The sequence below is a fragment of the Poromitra crassiceps genome (genome assembly GCF_964638095.1).
Source record: "Poromitra crassiceps genome assembly, chromosome: 15".
Lineage (NCBI taxonomy): Eukaryota > Metazoa > Chordata > Actinopteri > Beryciformes > Melamphaidae > Poromitra > Poromitra crassiceps.
In genome coordinates, this window is record NC_139634.1 from 8,243,161 (window position 1) to 8,266,539 (window position 23,379).

Sequence of the window (23,379 nt, forward strand, 5' to 3'; positions counted from 1 at the left end):
AATTGGACTTGGCCAATTCCCCCTGCTGTCCCGATCGTTAGCTCCACCCCCTCTGCCGATCTGGGGAGAGCCGTAGACTAGCACCATGCTTCCTCCGGTACATGTACAGTTGCCAGCCACTTCTTTTCACCTGACAGCGAGGAGTTTCACCGGCAGTTCCCCTCCCCCTGGACAGGTGCCCCGACCAACCAGAGGAGGCAAAAACAAAGACTGCAGAGATATTATTAAACACATGGCAGCTACACTAAAATTAGCATTTAGATTTGAGCCATTTAGCTGGTGCTCATATCCAGAGCAACTCCCAGTGAGCGGAGCAGCAGATGTGTTATTACTGTTATTATTTTGTTTCACACTCATAGCACACAGAACGTGCTCGTCCAACACTTCAATATGGAAATGGCTTCGCTAATCTTTGCAAAATCAATAATGGCCGCCGGCAGCGAGAGAGTCCTCTTCATCCTGTGCGTCCCCGTCTCATGATGTGATTTTTGTACAGTACACTTCAGCTCTGACGCACGACGCCATCCTGGTGATCGCAGAAGCCTTCAGGTACCTGCGGCGCCAACGTGTGGACGTGTCGCGTCGGGGCAGCGCCGGAGACTGCCTCGCCAACCCCGCTGTACCCTGGAGCCAAGGCATCGACATCGAGAGGGCTCTCAAAACGGTAAGGGGGAGAGAGAGAGAGAGAGAGAGAGAGAGAGAGACATGCACATGCAGAGAGAGAGAGAGAGAGAGAGAAAGAGAGAGAGACATGCACATGCAGAGAGAGAGACAGAGAGACTGGCAGGCTGATAGCTAAAGAACGGGGCTAGAAGAGAGTGAAGCAGAGATAGCGTGTGAGAAGGTGATAGAGATGGAGAGTGACACGGAGAAGGAGAGAGCGAGCAGAGCTATTCTCCTCCCTCTCTGCCTCCAGATAGAGCTCGCTCAAATCCACAGCCTCATTACCATAAAACTACATCTTTTATTAAACGCGTATCCAGTCCATCATTTGATTAACAGGCCGTGTGCTCTCTCTCTCTCTCTCTCTCTCTCTCCAGTAGCGTCACGGACGTGAGCACCTGCCCTCGCGTAATGCCGGCTATATATGCAAAGTGATAGCTTTGAAGCCGTTACACTGTGTGTGTGTGTGTGTGTGTCTGTCTATGTGTGTGTGTGTGTGTGTGTGTGTGCGTGTGTGTGTGTCTGTCGCACTGTTCCATCCACCATGCTGCAGGTCCAAGTGCAAGGTATGACCGGGAACATCCAGTTTGACAACTATGGCCGGAGGACCAACTTCACCATAGACGTTTATGAGATGAAACTAGGTGGGCCCAGGAAGGTAAGAGAGCCATCCATCCGTCAGCTGTCAAAGCCCAGCTAACCCGATCAAAATATCACCTCTGCTCTTTATCAAAACACACCTGTCAGACACCAAAGGGTTCAGCTCATTACTTATACACGTCAGAGCCATGCAGTTTGGTGTCAGTAGTTAGTTATGAGCGCTCGCTGTAGTGGGGGGGGGGGGGGGGGGGGGGGTAGTAAACGCACGTAAACGCCGTTGTTCACGTGTCTCTTGAAATACAAGATAGCGTTTACTCACCGTACTTGTCGCACGATTTGTAATCACGGACGTCCTCCTTGGCCCCAGCGGGCTCATTGTTAGAGCTAGAGTGAGGACTGGTACAATATGAAACTAGGAGACCGAAGGCGTCTATTGGTACCATGCTAACGTCATGCTAGCTCGGGAAGGGGGCTAAATAACGCGCTAAAGTTAGGCTACGTTTTGGTTAGGGAGAAACTTCCACGGCCATTTTCAAAGGGGTCCCTTGGACCTCTCACCTCAAGATATCTGAAAGAGAATGGGTTCTATGGGACCCTAACCTGGAGAATGTGTTTCCTCTCTGTTAGAAGTGATGATGTTAATGATGATAATCATCAAATGATATATTTATTTTAGGGATATGATTTGGTGTCAGTTGTTCTAGTCTCAGGCCTTGGCCACACTGATCCGTCAGAAAATGGACAGAATTATTGAACGGACAGATGTCTGTCCGATGCATGAGAACTGAGTCTACGTCAAAGTGCCGGGGCTGCTCCGCGGCCGGCGAGCCTGCCTGCGCAGCCTGCGTGCAGCTCCTTGGAAATGTGACTCGATGCAAATGACATGAACAGCGCGAGTATAATATAATGTAGATCATGTGCAGATAACCGGAGAGAAGTATATGCACTACATTCTCCCCTTGGACTAACTTCTAGTCACTGAAATCCTAGTGAAATCACACAATTTTACTCATTTTGCTGGGGAATCCCTTATAGCCTCGTTCACCGCCTCGGCCGCCATCTTCTTTGAAAAGTTGAAACAAATCTCGGAACGCCTCCTCTCGAGACCTCGACTCTGATTGGCTAAACCGACAGTGACTATCCGACCATCCGACACGTCCATCCAGAAAAAGTTCATCCCTCTTCAACTTTCTGTCCATCAAAACGTATGCACATTTTGTGGATACGTACGCTTCTGAGTGCTCCACGGACAGTCGGACAGCTGTCATTGAAAATGAATTGAAGTGAACAGAGAAATGAACGCACACGGACAGACACCACGGATCAGTGTGGCCAAGGCCTCATACTGTATCTAATCTCGTGGCAGGCAACCGAACCAAACTGCCACCGTTTCACACAGGAGGCAAATAACAGTCTTTCTGGCTGAGACTCATCATCACCTCTAACGTCAGCTCAGTAACCAGCTGCTCAGCACTTCTATCAGACGATACAGTGCTGTGCAACAAGCAAAGACGCACCACATATTTCCAATACATGTCCTGATATAATAGAATCCATTCTGCCTTTATGATCACTGTTCCCGCTGACAGAAATCATGCCCGGTTATGTAGAAACAAAGCGTCAAACTATGTTCAGCAGAAAATAAGTATTCCAATCTCTCCTCTGCCCTCTGCTGACTGACTTCCGCATCGACACACACACGCGCACACGCACACACAGACACACACACAAATACATACATACATACACACACACACACACACACACACACACACACACACACACACACAAACAAACACACCTTCCACATCATGCAACCAGATTACCGTAAGTTACTGTGAATTCAGTCTGAGCGCAACACAAAAACATACATGGCTCCTAGTTGGTTCTCAGCCGTTCAGAACAGGCACAGCTGGCACAGTGGGCGTGCTTGACACACACACATGCCCCGCCCCCCATGCCCCACCCATGACGCCAGGTCGGTCTTGTGGGCGACTGAAGTTCATAGTTTATCCACCTTTTTCATAACGGCGTGAGAGAGCTAACCTGACGCTGCCAGATGGTTTGTTTTCACAGGACCATCTGAAAACGCACTCGGCAAACCTTTGAAAGGGGCCAGGCACGTTTCAAAAAAGCTACTTGGCAGGTGATTGGATGAACCCGTCTGTCTATCACATCTATCCCGGTCTCGCGCTTCTCGCTGTCGTCGCATCTAGATCCCGCCCGTATAGCTGCCTCTGGATGCCGATTGGTGCGAACCACTGACGGTTCGAATTCTAACCAATAGCTTGGACGGTGGCAAGATGGATTTTGTCATGTGATCTCGTGATCTCGCGCGAATCCAGCTGCCTTGCGAGGTTATGAGAGAGCCGCCGCCGCAGGCATCTCGTTTTCACCTAACAGCTCTGATTCTGACATATTTCAAGCCCCATGACATAATGGGAAAAGATTTAGCGATCATCTACCCTTTTGTAGGTGGCTGTTTACCGCCAGTGATGAGAGTAGTGAGGGCTTTGTGCAGGAGGTATTTCAGTGCAGGACCGCCAGCCTCGGCTGATGGGACAGAGCAGAGCGATGTCGATTGCCTCTGTCTCCATTAGGTAGCAGCATTCCCTATGATGAGCCTCGCCAAGCATTACAAGGACCACAAACCACACACAGAGCCTGCAGCCTGATGGCTCCAACTCTCCTATCAGAAGAATGACATCAGACTACTTCTTCTCCGCGGGATAGCCGCAGATAGGATTTTCACTCCTCTCTCCTGACAGTAATTACCATTCAAATAGCCAATTACCCAAGAATTCCCCTGGCCCCTCTTCACAAAGGTGATTCCCCAGTGGTGCGCTCACACATCATAACCGCTACCATATGATGACCTCTGGTTTTATTTCATAACCTCTTCCCGAGTTCCAAGAGGGCGTCTCTGCTCTCCGTTTCCCAACTCCTCTCGTTAGCCGGATAAGTGTGGAGCCCCGGTTTGATATGACTGTGTGATTATGCTGCCTGCCTCCCAGGCCTCCCAAAGCCCCGTACGTCAATTAGCGTCACGCAGAACCTCACAGCCAAACGGAGGAGGAGGAGGAGGAGGAGGAGGAGGAGAGGGATGGAGAGAGGGGGAGAAAGGAAAGGAGGTCACGATACAGAGAGAGAGAGAGAGTGAGCGAGGGAAGAGGAGACAGGCCTGGCCAGCCACTCTGTCAGGACCTGCAGCCCCGCACTCAGGCCTCGCTGACAGTTAGAGGATGAAGGTTCTTAGCAGTGGCTGTCAGGAGGTGATGTATGGGCTGATATCTGTCCCAGCTGCTCAGGGTGAGATCAGGACTTTGCCTCTGGAGTGACGCTCCGTGTCGTGACACGGCTCCCCGCACGCAGTCCAGGCACTGAGGGCACCGCTCCTCAGATCTCAACGTCAGACAAAACCGATAACATCGTGCGGGCGGGCGGGGGGTAGGGAATAGAAGTAGGAGGCGCTCTCTCCAGTCCGGTAACTACTACTGCTTTAACCCATTGATACCTGATGCAGCATTTGTGTGTGTATCCCTTTAAGACCGCGAACCGCGTTAACGCGGTTCGCGGTCTTAAAGGGATACACACACAAATGGGGGATATAAAAAGTTTGAGAAGCAGCGAGCGCCTCTAGTCGGTGCGTGAGAATGGTCGTACTACACCTGTTCTGTCCCCAAACGTTTCAAGATCTGAGAGAGAGGAAAAAAAAACAAAATGCGGACCAGATGTGAGGGTGGAAAAGCCCAGCCAGCAACAGTTAGAATATTGGCAGCAGCATATGCAACACGTTTCATCGTGAGCCAGACCAGTCATTATTTCAGACGGGCAAACAAACACTTGACATTGGTTTGACTTAAGCATCTGTACAGCAGAATACAGACTAACTGCAGCGGCAGGACTGTGCGCAGGAGAGGCTGTGCAGGAGAGGCACACTGGCATATTATGATCAATTATTAAGTGTGTAGTTCACAGGGCCCGAATATCAATTATTTACCATAAAACCTCAGCGGCTGAAGGTGGGAGGGTTTGATGCAGTCTGCCGTATGCGCAGCCACTGCACAGGAGCAACTCTGTGTTAAAAAAAAAAAAAAGAGAGCTACTACTAGCGCTTTCGGCTATCTGGACCAGTCTCGATGTTGCTGTGAATCACATTAGACTATATCTGCACGCTATCTGTGATGATGACACTAACTGCATATTAAATTTAGAAAGATCTTTTTTTACGCTCACACTACTGGGCCAGTTCTCCCGTTTTAGTATTCTCCTCATCCGGTTGCTATTTTTGGGTCCAACTTTGGGGCAGCAGAGGCAGTGTTGTCTTAATGAGCCCAGCATCATGGCAGTTCCCCAGGAATACTTAGATGTGTCCCTGCTACTCTGCACGCTCCCTTATATACTGTAGGGTAGTCCCTGCTACTGTGCACGCTCCCTTCTATACTGTAGGGTAGTCCCTGCTACTGTGCATGCTCTCTTCTATACTGTAGGGTAGTCCCTGCTACTGTGCATGCTCTCTTCTATACTGTAGGGTAGTCCCTGCTACTGTGCATGCTCTCTTCTATACTGTAGGGTAGTCCCTGCTACTGTGCATGCTCTCTTCTATACTGTAGGGTAGTCCCTGCTACTGTGCATGCTCTCTTCTATACTGTAGGGTAGTCCCTGCTACTGTGCATGCTCTCTTCTATACTGTAGGGTTGTCCCTGCTACTGTGCATGCTCTCTTCTATACTGTAGGGTAGTCCCTGCTACTGTGCATGCTCTCTTCTATACTGTAGGGTAGTCCCTGCTACTGTGCATGCTCTCTTCTATACTGTAGGGTAGTCCCTGCTACTGTGCATGCTCTCTTCTATACTGTAGGGTAGTCCCTGCTACTGTGCATGCTCTCTTCTATACTGTAGGGTAGTCCCTGCTACTGTGCACGCTCTCTTCTATACTGTAGGGTAGTCCCTGCTACTGTGCATGCTCTCTTCTATACTGTAGGGTTGCAAGCGTAATGCATGAGGCAGGCAGAGGTTGGGGTGGGGTGTGGTGGGCTGCGGGGAGGGGTTGAAACTGGGCTGTCACAAATGTTGATAACCGCTGTCTTCTCTTTGCAGATCGGGTACTGGAACGAGTACGAGCGATTTGTAAATATTTTGGACCTGCAGGTCACCAACGAGTCCTCCTCAGTGGAAAACCGAACGATTGTGGTCACTACTATTATGGTACACTTTCCATGCAGTTTTAAATGTTTCACGTTATTCTGCCACTCAGGGTCATGGTGTTGATTCCAGTGATTGAGACATTGTGTCCTGGGCGGGTAGAAGCACATCTTTTCTGTCTTTGCTTTCCATCCACTCACTACATGTTGAAACAGTCGATCCACACCACGGAGAGTGTTTCAACTGTATCCGTGTGGGTGCCAAAGCATTTTGATTTTCCATACCTCAGTGGCCTGTCGTAGCAGTGACATCACAATAACAATGGTATATGATAATGGTTGACTCCATCAATTACCCAAAAAAAAACATACACGCATACGTAAGTAGACCTGTCTGTCCTCATCAAGTAAATGTTCAATGACACGTGGGATAGACTGGCCGAAGAATGACTATTATAGAGGATGATACAGCAATGGTTTCTCAAGCCGGGCAACGCAAAATAACCAGTACTGGAGGAGCGATAAGAAGGAGTGCTACTTTTTCCTTGTTATTGCTTCTATTTTAAATCTACTTTGTATCGCTCCCTTGTTATCGCCTCTCCAATCTATTTTGTATCGCTCCTTAGAGTGTTCTGTGTTGAAGTATAACCTCGAGTCAGTGATTTGGAAAGGATTGATTTTCTAATAGCAAATATTTGGCCATTTTATTTTTCCCATATTTCCAATACTAAACTTATCAAGTTGTTTTTAAATGACTTGCTTTTACAAATGTATTGAACGACAGCATTGTAATTATTACTTGATACAGCACCGTGTCCTTTTGCAAACAAACACTGGAAAAGAAAAAAGGAAAACGTCTTGAGAGGTGGTAAGGATCCTATAGGGATCCCTGCACAGTTACATTTCATCTGTATTCCAAAGGCGACAACCCTGTGCCACTCAGTAGCGGGAGGAAACGTTTAACATCTCTAGATGAGAAATACAGGCAGGAGGTAAACACGTGTTAACTGGAGGGAAACAGTGGAGGTCAGGGGGATACGTTCAGCACAGAACAAACAAACCATTGCTCTGCCACTTGCACCCTAAGTGTGTGTGCCTGTAATGAGGACGGCTGCTCTCCTGAGCAGCCCTCTGGTTTGATCATGGCGATGTGTGATGCTGCTTACCCAGAAAGACTAAACACATGCTGCACCACTGTTTTTGAAAAGGAGAGGAACAATAGCACGCGCTCGCTCTCCTCTTGGAATTATTTTATTTATGGAGTATTTGCGTTTTTCTGGATAGCAAATAATGGCTTTTTTTATTTATTTATTTATTTATTTTGGAATGAAACGGCGCAGGGGCTTTTCCCTGCGCATTGGTGCAATGTGCTTGACTACGGCGAGAGACTATATGGGCGCTCTCTGATCCCTCTCCTGTCACTGGCATTTACTGATGAACCCCATCCCCATCCCCACCCCCACTCTGAGCTAACCGACACCCTGCCTACCAATGTCTCCCAGCCCCATTAAAAAAATAATAATAATAATAAATCAAATCTTTCGGGCCTCCCAGGACCCTTGAGTTCTCATTTCGGTCCCTTTTCATGTCTTCACGTTTTGGAATGACAATAAATATCCTTGAACCTTGAACCCCTCTGCTCTCTCCGGCAGAAACTAAAAAAAAGTTGGCCCCTCCCCCTTAACCCTCCCGAATTAAACGCCCGGGAGTCGCCCCCTGCGGGCTGAGAAGGGGGGGTTGGGGGTGCGTTTAGGCTGGGTGTCTGCTGGCCCGCCACGGCTTGAAAGCAGTGTGACCACCTGATCGTGCTGCTGTTATTATCAGTATATATTCGTGCATTTGTGGTGCATTATCCGTGCGTGCATGACTGCATGAGCACGGTTGTAGCAGCTTATTATTGTTGTCGTTGTTGTTGTTGTTGTTATTTTGGATCTGTGTGTGTGTGTGTGGGAGGGAAGGGGGGTGGGGGGGGGCAAGAGCACGTGCACATAATGAGCGCATGTATGCATATTTTAAATCTAGTGTGTGCTATATTAGGGTGTAACCTGAAGCACGGGAGTGAATAAACCGGCGTGTGTTTGAATCAACAGGAAGCCCCTTATGTGATGTACAAGAAAAGTCGCACAAATGCGCAACTGGAGGGGAATGACAGATATGAAGGCTACTGCGTCGATTTAGCATCTGAGATTGCCAAACATGTTGGAATTAAGTACAAACTGTCTATAGTAATGGATGGGAAGTATGGAGCGCGAGACCCCGAGACCAAGACCTGGAACGGGATGGTGGGCGAACTGGTCTATGGGGTGAGTACTGAGTACTGGGAGAGCCTCGTTTTCACAATGATTACATGGCAGTTTGCAAGGAACTTCCAACATGAGAGGAGATCTCATTTTTCTGTCTTAAGGTCGTCACCAACAACTCATTTTTGAAACTCATCAGCTCTCGCGCCCCCCCCCCCCCCCCCCCAGTTCAAAGTCCCGGCGACGACCCAACGGCTATCTCAGGCAGTTCAGCTGTGAGTGGATTTTATCAAATGCACCCTCTCAAGCATTGGGGGGGAGTTGGTGATCATCTTGAGACGGAGAAAATGAAATCATTTCTCAGTGCTGTTCATTGCAAAAAAAAAAAAAAATCCTTTTTTTGCTTAGGCTAGAAAGCTGTGCGCCTCTTAGCGCGCACAGTGAAAAACAGAGGTAGGTACATGAACACAATGAGACCATATGGCAAGCATAATCGCTTTGATGAATGAAAAATTAGATGCCTTTGAAGTGATTGTGTAATTACGTTCATTGTTTGATGTGTATGACGGATACGCCGCCGCGTTGTAAATTCACAGCTGAGAAAATCGGCTTCAAAAATCAACAGCTAAATGGTGGCTGTGGTTTGGAAACAACAAGATCCATGTGTGTGTGTACGCCGCTCCCATAAAGGGTGAAACCTCTCACATTAGCCGTGTTTTACATCTGACAGCGTGCCCGGGCCCTCGCAACACCTCCAGCATTCCCAAATTACCCTCCCCCCCTGTTCCCCTCCCCGTCCCCCGTCCCCTGGCCGCCTCCTCCAAGGCCACGAGAGTTGAACAGGGGCCAAATACAAAATGCATGAGGGTTAGGCTTCCTCATCTGTTCCATTTCCCAACTATCAGCCAGAGAGATTGCCTGGTTTGATGCGCTATCGCCACCAAATTATCTTTTCAAATGGGAAAAGTCCACTCCTCCTCGCAGATGGCGGCCGGGCGGGCGGGGAGAGAGAGAGAGAGAAAAAAACACCCCCCCATATTAAGTCCCTGTCAAAGCCATTCTGGGCCTGTAGTTTTACGGCAGGTGGCCCGGGACTAATAGTTGTGTACGTTTTGACCTTTTGACCAGTAAATTAATTTGATTTTAGTCGTCTCTTAAAGGTTAGGCAGGCCTGAGGCGGCCGGGCCATTTATTGCTTTGTTTCCCTCACCATTGATTGAGTGCTGCCTAAAAAAAAAAAACGCCGCGCGCGAGGATTAAATGGTTATAGCCCTTCACCGCGCGCCGTGTCGACGGAGGTAAAGAAAACAGTCGTGTTTATTGGGTCTATTTGTGTCGCACCTAGTTTGACCTTGTTAAGAAACGCTTGTAAGAAAACTACTTGTGTTCCTTCAATCTCAATGTGATTTTCTCAATGCGCGATACACAGCGGCGCGGCGCTGGGAAATTGTCCTTCACGAGTCACCGGCTTTTGAAGAGGAGCAGTTATTGAATTAATCACGACATGCACACCGCCGTGCTGCAGTAACGCCGTCTAAAGTGATTCATTATTTTGTGCTGCTTTTTGACAAAGAAAGCCGATGTGACACCGCGACGACCGCGGATGTGTTTTTGATAGAGTAACGTGAGCGACCGGAGCAGGAGAGCAAAGAAGGAGGGAGGCGAAGAGAAACAGCTTGGAAAATAGAAAAACAAACAAACAAACGCCGGTGCCAGAATGTGCGGCGCTCGATCTGGGAAACCCAGTCGACTGGATGGTGGCACGTGATCGAGAGAATTGAGAGTTGGAGGAGTTTACACACAGGCTTGGATTGGCGTTTTCCTCTCGTGGCAACCGCTCCACATTCTGTCATGTAAATCACAGCCGTTTTATTGGCACTTTCGCGCGCCGGATTTGTTACGGGGACATTTTATTTGTTGTTGGGACAAATTACTCATTTCCTTTGATTCGTTCGCAGTATTTCAATCGTTCATCGTTCGTTTCATAAGTCATTGAAACGGCTATCGTTTCATAACTAAGATATTATGACGAGGCCATTGCTTTTAACCAGCAATTTCCTGAATACTTGTTTGTGTACCTCCTTAGGTCATGCCAGCTCCTGACAGAACAAAGTTTAGAAGGAGTATGGATCCGGTTTGGAGCAAAAAATCTCAAATGTGACTCAAACGCCCATCTGCCTTTGGTGGATTACTTCCAAGCTTCTTCTCTGAACGTCTTAGTCCCTCTTGAGATGCTCCTCCTCACCACCCTCTGTGGATATATTCAAGTGAATAAATAGATTATTTTTACCATACCGTATGAATCTCAGATGAAATAGTTGTTATTATGCGACTCCCACCATCGCAGATCACAGCCATTGTTCAAGATGTTGCTACCCTGCATTTCCTGCTTTTTCTTCTTCTTCTTCTTCTTTCTCTCTCAGCCTGCCTACAAAGAGACTCACTAAGTGCCAGAGGCAGTGGCTTATTTCTTAAAACCAAAGAGCTATGTGTGATAATGACATTGTTATACATTCTCTTTCTCTCTCCTAGCCTCTAGGGTAATTGACAATCTGCGGCAGTCACTCACTATGTGTAGAAATGGCCTGGGCGTTTTATGCAGGTCCAAACTAACGCTTGCTGTGCATGTCCCTGTTTCCAGAGAGCAGATATAGCCGTTGCGCCTCTCACCATTACTCTGGTTCGAGAGGAGGTCATAGACTTTTCCAAGCCCTTTATGAGCTTGGGCATCTCCATTATGATAAAGAAGCCGCAAAAGTCCAAGCCCGGCGTGTTCTCCTTCCTGGACCCGCTGGCCTACGAGATCTGGATGTGTATAGTGTTTGCCTATATTGGGGTGAGCGTGGTTCTGTTCCTGGTCAGCCGGTTCAGCCCTTACGAGTGGAACCTGGACGAGCAGGACGAGACCAAAGACCCTCAGACGCCCCCAGACCCTCCCAATGACTTTGGGATCTTCAACTCCCTCTGGTTCTCTCTGGGCGCCTTCATGCAGCAGGGCTGCGACATCTCCCCCAGGTGGGTCTGCCTGCTCCACCACTACAATCAAAATAGAGTCATCAGTGATGTTCCTCTGTCTTAAACACAGCGTGTCGTTTCTCCTCCTCTCTCCTTCTCTTTGACAAGGCGATAAGTTGCAAACATCCTTAAGCTGCAGAGAGTTAGTCAGACATCTTAATTTGCTCCTTCCTGTCACATTGCTTTAGGCGTTTCTTTATTTGAAGCGAAATTCATTTTTAATTGATTTGCATTTGTTATGTTTAACAGAGTTTGACAGTTTGTGTACTGGAAATTGGGTCATGTGACCGTGATGACCTGAACTACTCTGTGAACTTTGACCCCCGGCGATGGGCTGTGCTGGATTAGAGTGCACCCTCCTATGCTAAGTTTATGACTTCCAGGCCAGCGCTGCGTAATGGCGTTGCTGAGTCAGTGTCGGCTTTTTATGTAGCGCTTTACAAGGCATTTCTGATGACCGATGCACTTAAATGCATTTAACACAACTGGAAGATTTTAGCACTTTATCAAGTGCTAAGATCTTCCACATGTTCGCCGTCTTAACCAAGTTCTAATTTCTTTCTGTTGTGTTGACACCCCCCCCCGCTCTCAGGTCTCTGTCAGGAAGGATCGTTGGTGGTGTGTGGTGGTTCTTCACCCTCATCATCATCTCCTCCTACACAGCCAACCTGGCTGCCTTCCTGACAGTGGAGAGGATGGTCTCTCCTATAGAAAGTGCCGAGGATCTGGCCAAGCAGACAGAGATAGCATATGGTACACTGGACTCAGGCTCCACAAAGGAGTTTTTTAGGGTAAGTATCACCCACAAACTGGACCAAAAAAGTATCCCTGACTTATCAGCTTGTGGCTCTTTTGCTGTCAGTTCAACTGGCAAACACAGTAGGTAATGCAAAGGCCCCCAAACATAATGCACCCGAACTTGCTTGAATGATACAATAGAGAGCCAAAGTGGAACGTCACTTCCTGCTTCACCACTGTACCAGAGATTTTCATCCGCCATTTATTTTCCCATAGAGACACTGCATGAAATAGGCCACGCCCATCACGGGGGAAAAGCTCCGTTCATTTCCACACACCAGCGTAATTTTCCTTGAATTAAACATAGCTAAAAGCTGTTGTGTGGTGGGGCTGCGCAGACAACAAATGTAAAAAATCGCCAGTTAAAGTTTTTTTTGTACTCCCGAGGAAAACAAAGAAGCCATTGAGAATTGGCGAGGAGAAAAATGTGGATGTTGCCGTCAATGAAGTAAGTTGGAGTGTTCAACTTCCGTATATACGATCTTTTTGTGCAAAACCCGACCATGCACGCGGCATAGGAGAAAGCCAGGATTGGACAGGAGTTTGTGTTTTCCCCCGTTTTGGGCGTGGTTTCTGAATGATGACGCGCTCCGCAGTGTCTCTATAGGCATTCCGTAAAATGGTTATAAAAAATAGTTTTACTTGTTCAAACCAAACGGTTCAGATATATTTAGAAACAGGAGAGATCGCAAAATATTTTTTTTACGTTTTGTTTTTTTGTTTTTTGAGTGAAATGTTCTATGGTCTCTCCCGATTCTAAATATAGCTGAACCGTTTGGTTTGACCAAGTAACAAAACAATTATAAGCATTTTACGAAATGTCTATGGGAAAATAAATTGTGGAAGAAAATCTCTGGTACAGTGCTGAAGCAGGAAGTGACGTTCACTTTGCTTCTCTATAACCTTGTGTGAGGTTGCCCAGAAAACTCCTCATGCAGCTTTCCAGTCGGTACCTTTTACAGTAGGTCTGACCGGTGTAGGATCGCACCAAACGAGGCACGTCGCCAGTTAAGTCCCTCCTGAACTCTTGTGCCACGAACGTGAAATTTATACGCCCGTACTGCAGTGTGCAACCTTGAGGCAGCAGAAAGTGCGCTAACAACGTGGACGACTCCGAGGACGATAAAAACAGGAGTCGAATCAAAGCACCCACGTCGGGGCTTAAACTCAGAAGGGGTCAGCTCATAAAATATAATTAGCTAGCTGACCACGGCTGTGCAAATTGGACCCGATGAAGAGGAGGCCCTGTAGGTCAAAGGGAGCAGTCTGAGAGACGTTTGCGATGGAATAAGCAATACGTCTGTCGGGCGTGAGAGACTAGTCATGCAATTAAGTGATAAATTAACCGCGCTGAACTCAAAGTTTATTAGGCCCCTCCAATCCACTCACATCCTCACTACGCTCAGAAACATTGCATGTCTTTAGCGTTGCCAAAGCGCCTCGCTGTGTGAAGTTTGCACTGTAGATGCCTCGGCGTTTGGCTGTAGATGTCTCAGCGTTTTGGGCGCGGTGACATCGGGGGTCCAAGTGCACGAAGTTGAGAAAGACTTAATGGAACGGCGCTGGAAAAGAGGCGAAGAGGCAGTAATATGACAGTCTTTTATCTTCCTCTCCCTCATTACTCATCAGCAGGAGAGAAACCGTTCAGATGTTTCACAGCTGCAGCCTGCGCAGCCGTCGCAGAATGTGCTGCTCGTTTGCATTACCCCTGGGTTGAATTGTTCGGAACAACAAAACAATTCAAAATCAAACGCACATTTTTTTTTTCTTCCTCCCCGGGCAAAGGAGAAGTTTACGACAAGTTACTGTCTACAGAGTTGATATTCACAAAATAGAGTCCGATGCTATTTAAAAAGACCTTTGGAAGTTTTAAGTCTGTAAAACTCTTAGGAGACGGAGATATTTACAGTAGAGACTTTGTATGATGGAGAATTAATATGTCTTGGGAAGCGGTGGTCACGTGACACAACAATACTCCGCTGTGTGCAGAACATCTCCATTGCTTCCTGTTATAATCAGCAGTGTGTCACAGGTGCATGCCTGTACAGTACGCCTGTAGGTGTCACATAGCTGAGGGATGCCAATTACAGATTGGGTTTCCAGCCTGACAATGAGAGTCACCCACAGGTCTGCTGCTAGAACAATGTGAGGGGCTGATCAGGGGGGGAGCCGGGATCCTGTCTAATGAGTGTCCTACTTACAGTCTTCAGAATATGTGTGAAGCGCTATTGCAACGGACTTTTAATTAAAACTGCAAGAGGGCTGACAAGGAGGAAAACACACTGATTAATGGGAGTTCAAGTTCTATTTCAGATCTGTTTTTCAGGAAATACATTCAGCCTTAATTAGAGCCATACGGCACCAGCCAGCTGGAAATTTTAAATCAGCAGGTCCAACGTTTCAAACGAGGCATATGTCATCATCCCTGCTTTTAATATTTGATGATTTCACCTGGTGTGTATTTTACAGAGGTGCCTGGCAAGTGAAGCAGAACTCAATGTCACACCTTTGCAAAGTTTTAATGTGTTCCCATGCTCTGCTTCTAGTTAGAAAGGAGACAGAGTCAAAGAAAAAAAAAAAAGTTTCATAATAAACGAAGAGAATATATTCAGGCGTACTCATATTTTATATTAGTGTGTAGAGGTAAAAGCATTCGCCTACCACCACCGCGTAGACCCGGGTTCAATTCCCGGCCGCGGTACTTCTGGCTTGGTCAGACGTTCCTACAGACACAATTGGCCGTGTCTGCGGGTGGGAAGCCGGTGGGGTATGAGTCCTGGTCTCTGCACTAGCGCCTCCTCTGGTCGGTCAGGGCACCTGTTCGGGGGGGGGGAGGGTAACTGGGGGTGAATAGCGTGATCCTCCCACGCGCTACGTCCTGCTGGTGAAACTCCTCGCTGTCAGGTGAAAAGATGCGGCTGGCGACTGCACATGTATCAGAGGAAGCATGGTGCTTGACTACAGCTCTCCCCGGATCGGCAGAGGGGGTTGAGCAACGACCGGGACAGCAGGGGGAATTGGCCAAAGTACAATTAGGAAGAAAATGTTAGAAAAATCTGAAAAAACATATTTTTATTAAAATCATATTAACGACGTCACTTGAGCAATATAAATTGTCTGTTATGTGCATCAGAGTGTTCGTGAACAGACGCAATTGCGGAAATAATATCTCTCTCTCAGGTATTACAGTAGATCCCCGGAAAGCCTGCGTCTACTGCTCGCAAACCGAGTAGGGACAGCTGGCCTGGGAGACTGGCGCTGGTGGTGCCCAGTGGAAGGCTGAATGGCGATAGGCACTTGGCACTGACAAACCTCTCGGCGTGCTTTGGCTCCTCTCCCCCCAGACTACCCCGCTAGTTTGGGCACCCTCTCTCTACTGTCTCTCAGCCTGTCTGTCGCTTCACCTTCAGACAAAACGTGGAAGACAGCTTCATTCTCTGCTCGAGCAGCTAGCTGTCACGCTGCTGCTGCTGCTGCTGCACCCAAGTGCCGGTTCTGTTTCATCATCTGTAATTCCTGTCATGCATCTTTCCACGCAGTCAGCTGAATGTTTGTGTTTTGGATGATTAGAAAAATGATGAGTTGCACCCGTGAGGCCATGTTGATCCTCTTGATGAGGTTTAACTCCCCCCATCAAAAGCTCTGGCACACGGTTACATCCTGAAGATGTACGTTGAAGCAGGAGCAGCACGGATGATGAAGTGGGCTGATGTGGCTGTTTAATTACGTGTAAAGACTTTGGGCGAGACCATCAAAGACGACCACACCGCTGTCCCTCCGCGCACCTCATTAAACCACGTAACAATAGAGGAATGATAATTGCGCGGAGAAGTAATGGGAACGCCGGCGCGCTGTGTTGTTGGTTTTTCTTGTTCTCGAAAGACGATGCGTTATCTGAAGCGCGGGCAGCAAACATCATGCATCTTACTGAAGTGCAGGTGTGTTGGCGGAGATGGAGACAACAGCTCGGGGAGCAGTCACCACCACTGCATGTTACCAAAGAGCATGGAAGGAAAGAGACGAAACTCCGGCCATTTTTGGAAACAGAATGCGCCTCGCAGTGGTCAGCTGCGGTAGCGCGGGCCCCTATAATCAGCCTCTCTAAACAGTAACTCAACGGGAGAACACTCTAAATTTCGTGGATTCACATCTTTTCTGGGCGTACTGTAAATCTTGATTGAAGTGGTGTAGTGCAGGGATGTAAAACAACAACCATATTGTGGAAACTAAGCAAAATTTTTCTTTTTTTTCTTTTAGTTTTTTCAAGATAAATAGTAAATGCAAAGGACCCGAGGTTAAAACCACGGCAACACACTTCTGACGGAGTGGACGACAGCCGCATTAGCTATTTATCTTGAAAAAACTAAACAAAGAAAACGAAACATTTTGCTTAGTTTCCACAATATGGTTGTTGTTTTACATCCCTGCACTACACCACTTCAGTCAAGATTTGCAGTACGCCCAGAAAAGATGTGAATCCACGAAATTTAGAGTGTTCTCCCGTTGAGTTACTGTTTAGAGAGGCTGATTATAGGGGCCCGCGCTACCGCAGCTGACCACTGCGAGCCTGTGCGAGGTTCTTTTGGCGCTGTCACGCTTCCAAAAATAAAAAATGGCGGAGGCTGCTGGGCGCTGATGTTGCAATGGGGCAATATGGAGCTTTCAGTTCTTTCCATAAAAGTTCTTTGATGTTACTAAGCGTGAAAATCAATTTCACGTCTCACCTATTGTGGTGCAGAGACACTACAGTATAGCTTTCACATGGTACAGTCCAATGTTTAATAAGAGACACTATAGCTTTCACATGGTACAGTCCAATGTTTAATAAGAGACACTATAGCTTTCACATGGTACAGTCCAATGTTTAATAAGCAGCATTTTGACTGCGTAGAGGTAAAGGCACTCGCCTACCACCACCGCAGAGACCCGGGTTCAATTCCCGGGTAGCGGTACTTCGGGCTCGGTCGTACGGGCCTACAGTACAGACGCAATTGGCCGTGACTACGGGTGGGAAGCCGGTGGGGTGTGTGTCGTGGTCGCTGCACTAGCGCCTCCTCTGGTCGGTCGGGATGCCTGTTCGTGTGGGGGGGAGGGGAACTGGGGGGGAATAGTGTGATCCTCCCACGCGCTACGTCCTGCCGGTGAAACCCCTCGCTGTCAGGTGAAAAGAAGGCGGCTGGCGACTGCACATGTATCAGAGGGAGCTAATCTACAACTCAACGACCGGGACAGCAGGGGGGCAATGGGCCAAGTACAATTCAGGAGAAAATGTCAGAAAAAAATCAAATAGCATTTTCCTACGTGTAGAGCAGACCTGCATAGAACCAGGGCTGTGTAGAACAGACCTGCATAGAACCAGGGCTGTGTAGAGCAGACCTGCATAGAACCAGGGCTGTGTGAGGAGGATGCAGACCTGCATAGAACCAGGGCTGTGTGAGGAGGATGCAGACCTGCATAGAACCAGGGCTGTGTAGAGCAGACCTGCATAGAACCAGGGCTGTGTAGAGCAGACCTGCATAGAACCAGGGCTGTGTAGAGCAGACCTGCATAGAACCAGGGCTGTGTAGAGCAGACCTGCATAGAACCAGGGCTGTGTAGAGCAGGCCTGCATAGAACCAGGGCTGTGTGAGGAGGATGCAGACCTGCATAGAACCAGGGCTGTGTAGAGCAGACCTGCATAGAACCAGGGCTGTGTAGAGCAGACCTGCATAGAACCAGGGCTGTGTGAGGAGGATGCAGACCTGCATAGAACCAGGGCTGTGTAGAGCAGACCTGCATAGAACCAGGGCTGTGTGAGGAGGATGCAGACCTGCATAGAACCAGGGCTGTGTGAGGAGGATGCAGACCTGCATAGAACCAGGGCTGTGTAGAGGAGGATGCAGCACCTGCAAGGAGATTTATAGAGAGAGAGAAAAGAGTCCTTATAGTTCAGCTGCTCTGCAATCATGCGCTGCACATCGTAAACACACGACTAGTCCCTGAGCTCGTGTCACTTTGTGTTTTCACCACAGCGTTGAGTCAGAGGGGGGCAGGCTCCTACAACAAAGATTACAGCCCGTTTGCATAGAAGAAGAAGAAGAAGAAGCTGACACAAGTGATGATAGACTGGTGGTGAGAGATAGAGGTATAACCTCCAAGGAGGAAGCAGTGTCCTCAGTGGGCTTCCTCCAACTTCAGATGAGCAGCAGCAACGACGACAGGCACAGAGCGAGCTATCAGAGGCCGGCGACACCAGCCTCAAAGTCACGCGATTGGTATTCTCTGCGCGCAGCAGACCACGTACACGTAGCACTTCAATGACAAAGTACGCCCCCAGAGCCTCAACTTTCATTCCTGCATACTGGAGATACAGGTAGTCTGGGCATGTGGGATATTGGGGGGAAAAAGTGGTGATGTCCAGAAACAAAATGAAATTGAGGGGAAGTTAAAGTGGGTTGTTTGAAGATGGCGTTTGGAGACACACGAGCAGCAGAGAGAGAGAGTGTACGTGTGTGTGTGAGAGAGAGAGCAGAGAGCGTGATGGAACAAGCTGCAGTGGCAAAGGAGGAAGATGAAGAAAACCGCCTGCAGTTGGGAGGGCAGTGAGCGGAGGTCTGTGGAAATGCTGCATAACTTCAAATCAATACAGATTAAGTAGCTGTTTAGAAAGGAGAGGGCAAAACCTCTTTGACTTTGCTCTGTCCTCTCTCCCACATTTTAATGACCGCGGCGGCGGCGAGGTTTTCCAACAACAAAAGCTTTGAAATGGATTTGCCTCTCCTCCACAACGGCGGAGCTCCCAACAATATATTCACATCGGTGATGTTTGAAAGCACGCGCACATATTATGCACAGTTGCACCCCCCCTCTCTCTATCTCCCCCCCCTCTCTCTATCTCTCTCTCTCTCCCCCCCTCGCTCTCTCTCTGTCTCTCTATCTCCCTCTCCCCCCCCGTCTCTCTCTATCTCCCCCCTCTCTCTATCTCTCCCCCCCCCTCTCTCTCTCCCCCTCTCTCTATCTCCCTCTCCCCCCCGTCTCTCTCTATCTCCCCCCTCTCTCTATCTCTCTCTCTCCCCCTCTCTCTATCTCCCTCTCCCCCCGTCTCTCTCTCTATCTCCCCCCCTCTCTCTATCTCTCTCTCCCCCCCCTCTCTCTCCCCCCTCTCTCTATCTCCCTCCCCCCCGTCTCTCTCTATCTCCCCCCCTCTCTCTATATCTCTCTCCCCCCCTCTCTCTCTCCCCCTCTCTCTATCTCCCTCTCCCCCCCATCTCTATCTCCTCTATCTCTCTCTCCCCCCCTCTCTCTCTCTCCCCCTCTCTCTATCTCCCTCTCCCCCCGTCTCTCTCTCTCCCCCCCCTCTCTCTCTCCCTCCCCCCCCCCCTCTCTCTCTCCCTCTCTCTCTCCCCCCCTCTCTCTCTATCGCCTTCTCCCCCCCCATCTCTCTCTCTCTCTCCCCCCACTCTCTCTCCCTCCCCCCCACTCTCTCTCTCCCCCCACTCTCTCTCTCTCCCTCCCCCTCTCTCTCTCTCTCTCTCTCCCTCCCCCTCTCTCTCTCTATCTCCCCCTCTCTCTCTCTCTCTCTCAGCCTCCCTGCGGTCCACTTGAATGCATCGTGCCGTACTCTAAAGGATGTACTTTTTCTGGCCAATAAGCATTTCATCCTGCGACTGCAGAGCAGAACATGGTGGCCGCCTGTGTTACTGTGCTATACAAATAAACTTGACTTGACTCGACTTGACTGTATAAGAGGATAATGCTCGTCTCCTCTGTGTGTGTGTGGGGGGGGAAGAGGGAGCGTCTATCTACACGCGTGTGCGTGTGCCCGCGGGCATGCCATGCGTGTGCAAATCTGCATGTGTGTGCGTCCCAGATCTCTGACGTTGTCGCCGCCCGAGAAGCATCACAGGCCCACTCGCCCTGGCTCCCAGCTAACCTACCATGCTGAGGCCCACTCGCCCTGGCTCCCAGCTAACCTACCATGCTGAGGCCCACTCGCCCTGGCTCCCAGCTAACCTACCATGCTGAGGCCCACTCGCCCTGGCTCCCAGCTAACCTACCATGCTGAGGCCCACTCGCCCTGGCTCCCAGCTAACCTACCATGCTGAGGCCCACTCGCCCTGGCTCCCAGCTAACCTACCATGCTGAGGCCCACTCGCCCTGGCTCCCAGCTAACCTGCCATGCTGAGGCCCACTCGCCCTGGTTCCCAGCTAACCTACCTTCCATGCTGAGGCCCACTCGCCCTGGTTCCCAGCTAACCTACCATGCTGAGGCCCACTCGCCCTGGCTCCCAGCTAACCTACCATGCTGAGGCCCACTCGCCCTGGCTCCCAGCTAACCTGCCATGCTGAGGCCCACTCGCCCTGGTTCCCAGCTAACCTACCTTCCATGCTGAGGCCCACTCGCCCTGGTTCCCAGCTAACCTGCCATGCTGAGGCCCACTCGCCCTGGCTCCCAGCTAACCTGCCATGCTGAGGCCCACTCGCCCTGGCTCCCAGCTAACCTACCATGCTGAGGCCCACTCGCCCTGGCTCCCAGCTAACCTACCATGCTGAGGCCCACTCGCCCTGGCTCCCAGCTAACCTACCATGCTGAGGCCCACTCGCCCTGGCTCCCAGCTAACCTACCATGCTGAGGCCCACTCGCCCTGGCTCCCAGCTAACCTACCATGCTGAGGCCCACTCGCCCTGGCTCCCAGCTAACCTACCATGCTGAGGCCCACTCGCCCTGGCTCCCAGCTAACCTGCCATGCTGAGGCCCACTCGCCCTGGTTCCCAGCTAACCTACCTTCCATGCTGAGGCCCACTCGCCCTGGTTCCCAGCTAACCTACCATGCTGAGGCCCACTCGCCCTGGCTCCCAGCTAACCTGCCATGCTGAGGCCCACTCGCCCTGGTTCCCAGCTAACCTACCTTCCATGCTGAGGCCCACTCGCCCTGGTTCCCAGCTAACCTGCCATGCTGAGGCCCACTCGCCCTGGCTCCCAGCTAACCTGCCATGCTGAGGCCCACTCGCCCTGGCTCCCAGCTAACCTACCATGCTGAGGCCCACTCGCCCTGGCTCCCAGCTAACCTGCCATGCTGAGGCCCACTCGCCCTGGCTCCCAGCTAACCTGCCATGCTGAGGCCCACTCGCCCTGGCTCCCAGCTAACCTACCATGCTGAGGCCCACTCGCCCTGGCTCCCAGCTAACCTACCATGCTGAGGCCCACTCGCCCTGGCTCCCAGCTAACCTACCATGCTGAGGCCCACTCGCCCTGGCTCCCACCTAACCTGCCATGCTGAGGCCCACTCGCCCTGGCTCCCAGCTAACCTACCATGCTGAGGCCCACTCGCCCTGGCTCCCAGCTAACCTACCATGCTGAGGCCCACTCGCCCTGGCTCCCAGCTAACCTACCATGCTGAGGCCCACTCGCCCTGGCTCCCAGCTAACCTACCATGCTGAGGCCCACTCGCCCTGGCTCCCAGCTAACCTACCATGCTGAGGCCCACTCGCCCTGGCTCCCAGCTAACCTACCATGCTGAGGCCCACTCGCCCTGGCTCCCAGCTAACCTACCATGCTGAGGCCCACTCGCCCTGGCTCCCAGCTAACCTACCATGCTGAGGCCCACTCGCCCTGGCTCCCAGCTAACCTACCATGCTGAGGCCCACTCACCCTGACTCCCAGCTAACCTACCATGCTGAGGGGCAGCGTTAACTGCTGTCCTGCCTTTGTCCCTCTAGACCTCATCTGAGGGTCATCCTGCAGGGAATAACAGACTTTATTATGACTATGACAGGACAGCAAGAAGCTCACGGACACATTTGCGAGAGGAACACCTACAGAGATGATGTCACTGTCTAGCCTAGGTAGGAGGGTTCAGTGAAGATTGGCCGTCGACTGTTAAACTTTAGGTGTTGCATTCTGGGTAGAACAGCGTTCTCGTTTTCTGCAGATTCGCTTCACAGCAATTTAAAGACACAGCAGGGGTTATTTGCCTGAATAACTTGGTACATGTTACATACATATATATATATATATATATATATATATATATATATATATATATATATATATATATATATATATATATATATATATATATATAGGCTATATGTAGCTTTATAGTGTGTGGAAAGAGAGGTGCATGTGTAAAGCTGTATTTATGGCATATAATTGCTCAACAAATTTTCATTTCATTACTGATGATTGACCTTCACAGTCATTATTCCCTAATTGAATTTTAAATGACCACTGTTAGACCGGAATGTGAATGATTACATTTTAGAAGGGAGCAGAGTTGACTTTCAATGTGTTATGGTGTGTATAGTGTGTGTGTGTGTGTGTGTGTTTTTGTGTGAGTGTGAGTGTGCATATTTGTCTGCCAGCACTATGATCAAAGGATGTCTCTTTCCCTCCCGTTTTCTCGCCACATCGTTTTTTTTGCCTCCGTTCTTTTTCCTCTCTGAATCCCTCTGTGTTTCAAACGTCTCAGCGGTGACTTTCCTTGCCTGTTTAGGTTTGGGTCTCCCTTCATCCTGGCTCTGATATTGATGAATTGACTTGATAAAGCACTGAGGCAGCACACTCTGTCGTCGCTAATCAATGCCCAGATCCATTCTGCTCTGCTCATTTGAGGAGGCGTCTCCGGCTCTCCCCACCTCTCTCCATGCATCCACCTCTCTCCATGCATCCACCTCTCTCTCTCCATGCATCCACCTCTCTCCATGCATCCACCTCTCTCTCCATGCATCCACCTCTCTCCATGCATCCACCTCTCACTCTCCATGCATCCACCTCTCTCCATGCATCCACCTCTCTCTCCATGCATCCACCTCTCTCCATGCATCCCCCTCTCTCCATGCATCCCCCTCTCTCCATGCATCCACCTCTCTCCATGCATCCACCTCTCTCTCCATGCATCCACCTCTCTCCATGCATCCACCTCTCTCTCTCTCTCCATGC

General features: G+C 49.7%; 1 protein-coding gene across 1 annotated transcript in view; it reads left to right on the forward strand.

The window, feature by feature from the left end:
* Positions 1–23,379, forward strand: part of LOC310789959 (glutamate receptor 3) — a gene marked incomplete at its 5' end in the record, with an annotated part of 124,010 nt that overhangs the window by 86,485 nt on the left and 14,146 nt on the right. Inside the window, 6 exons of the mRNA XM_083651679.1 lie at positions 497–664; positions 1,217–1,321; positions 6,362–6,469; positions 8,496–8,708; positions 11,287–11,660; positions 12,253–12,451. Of these exons, the coding sequence (XP_083507805.1) occupies positions 497–664; positions 1,217–1,321; positions 6,362–6,469; positions 8,496–8,708; positions 11,287–11,660; positions 12,253–12,451 (1,167 nt within the window). The remainder of the gene's footprint in view (positions 1–496; positions 665–1,216; positions 1,322–6,361; positions 6,470–8,495; positions 8,709–11,286; positions 11,661–12,252; positions 12,452–23,379) is intronic.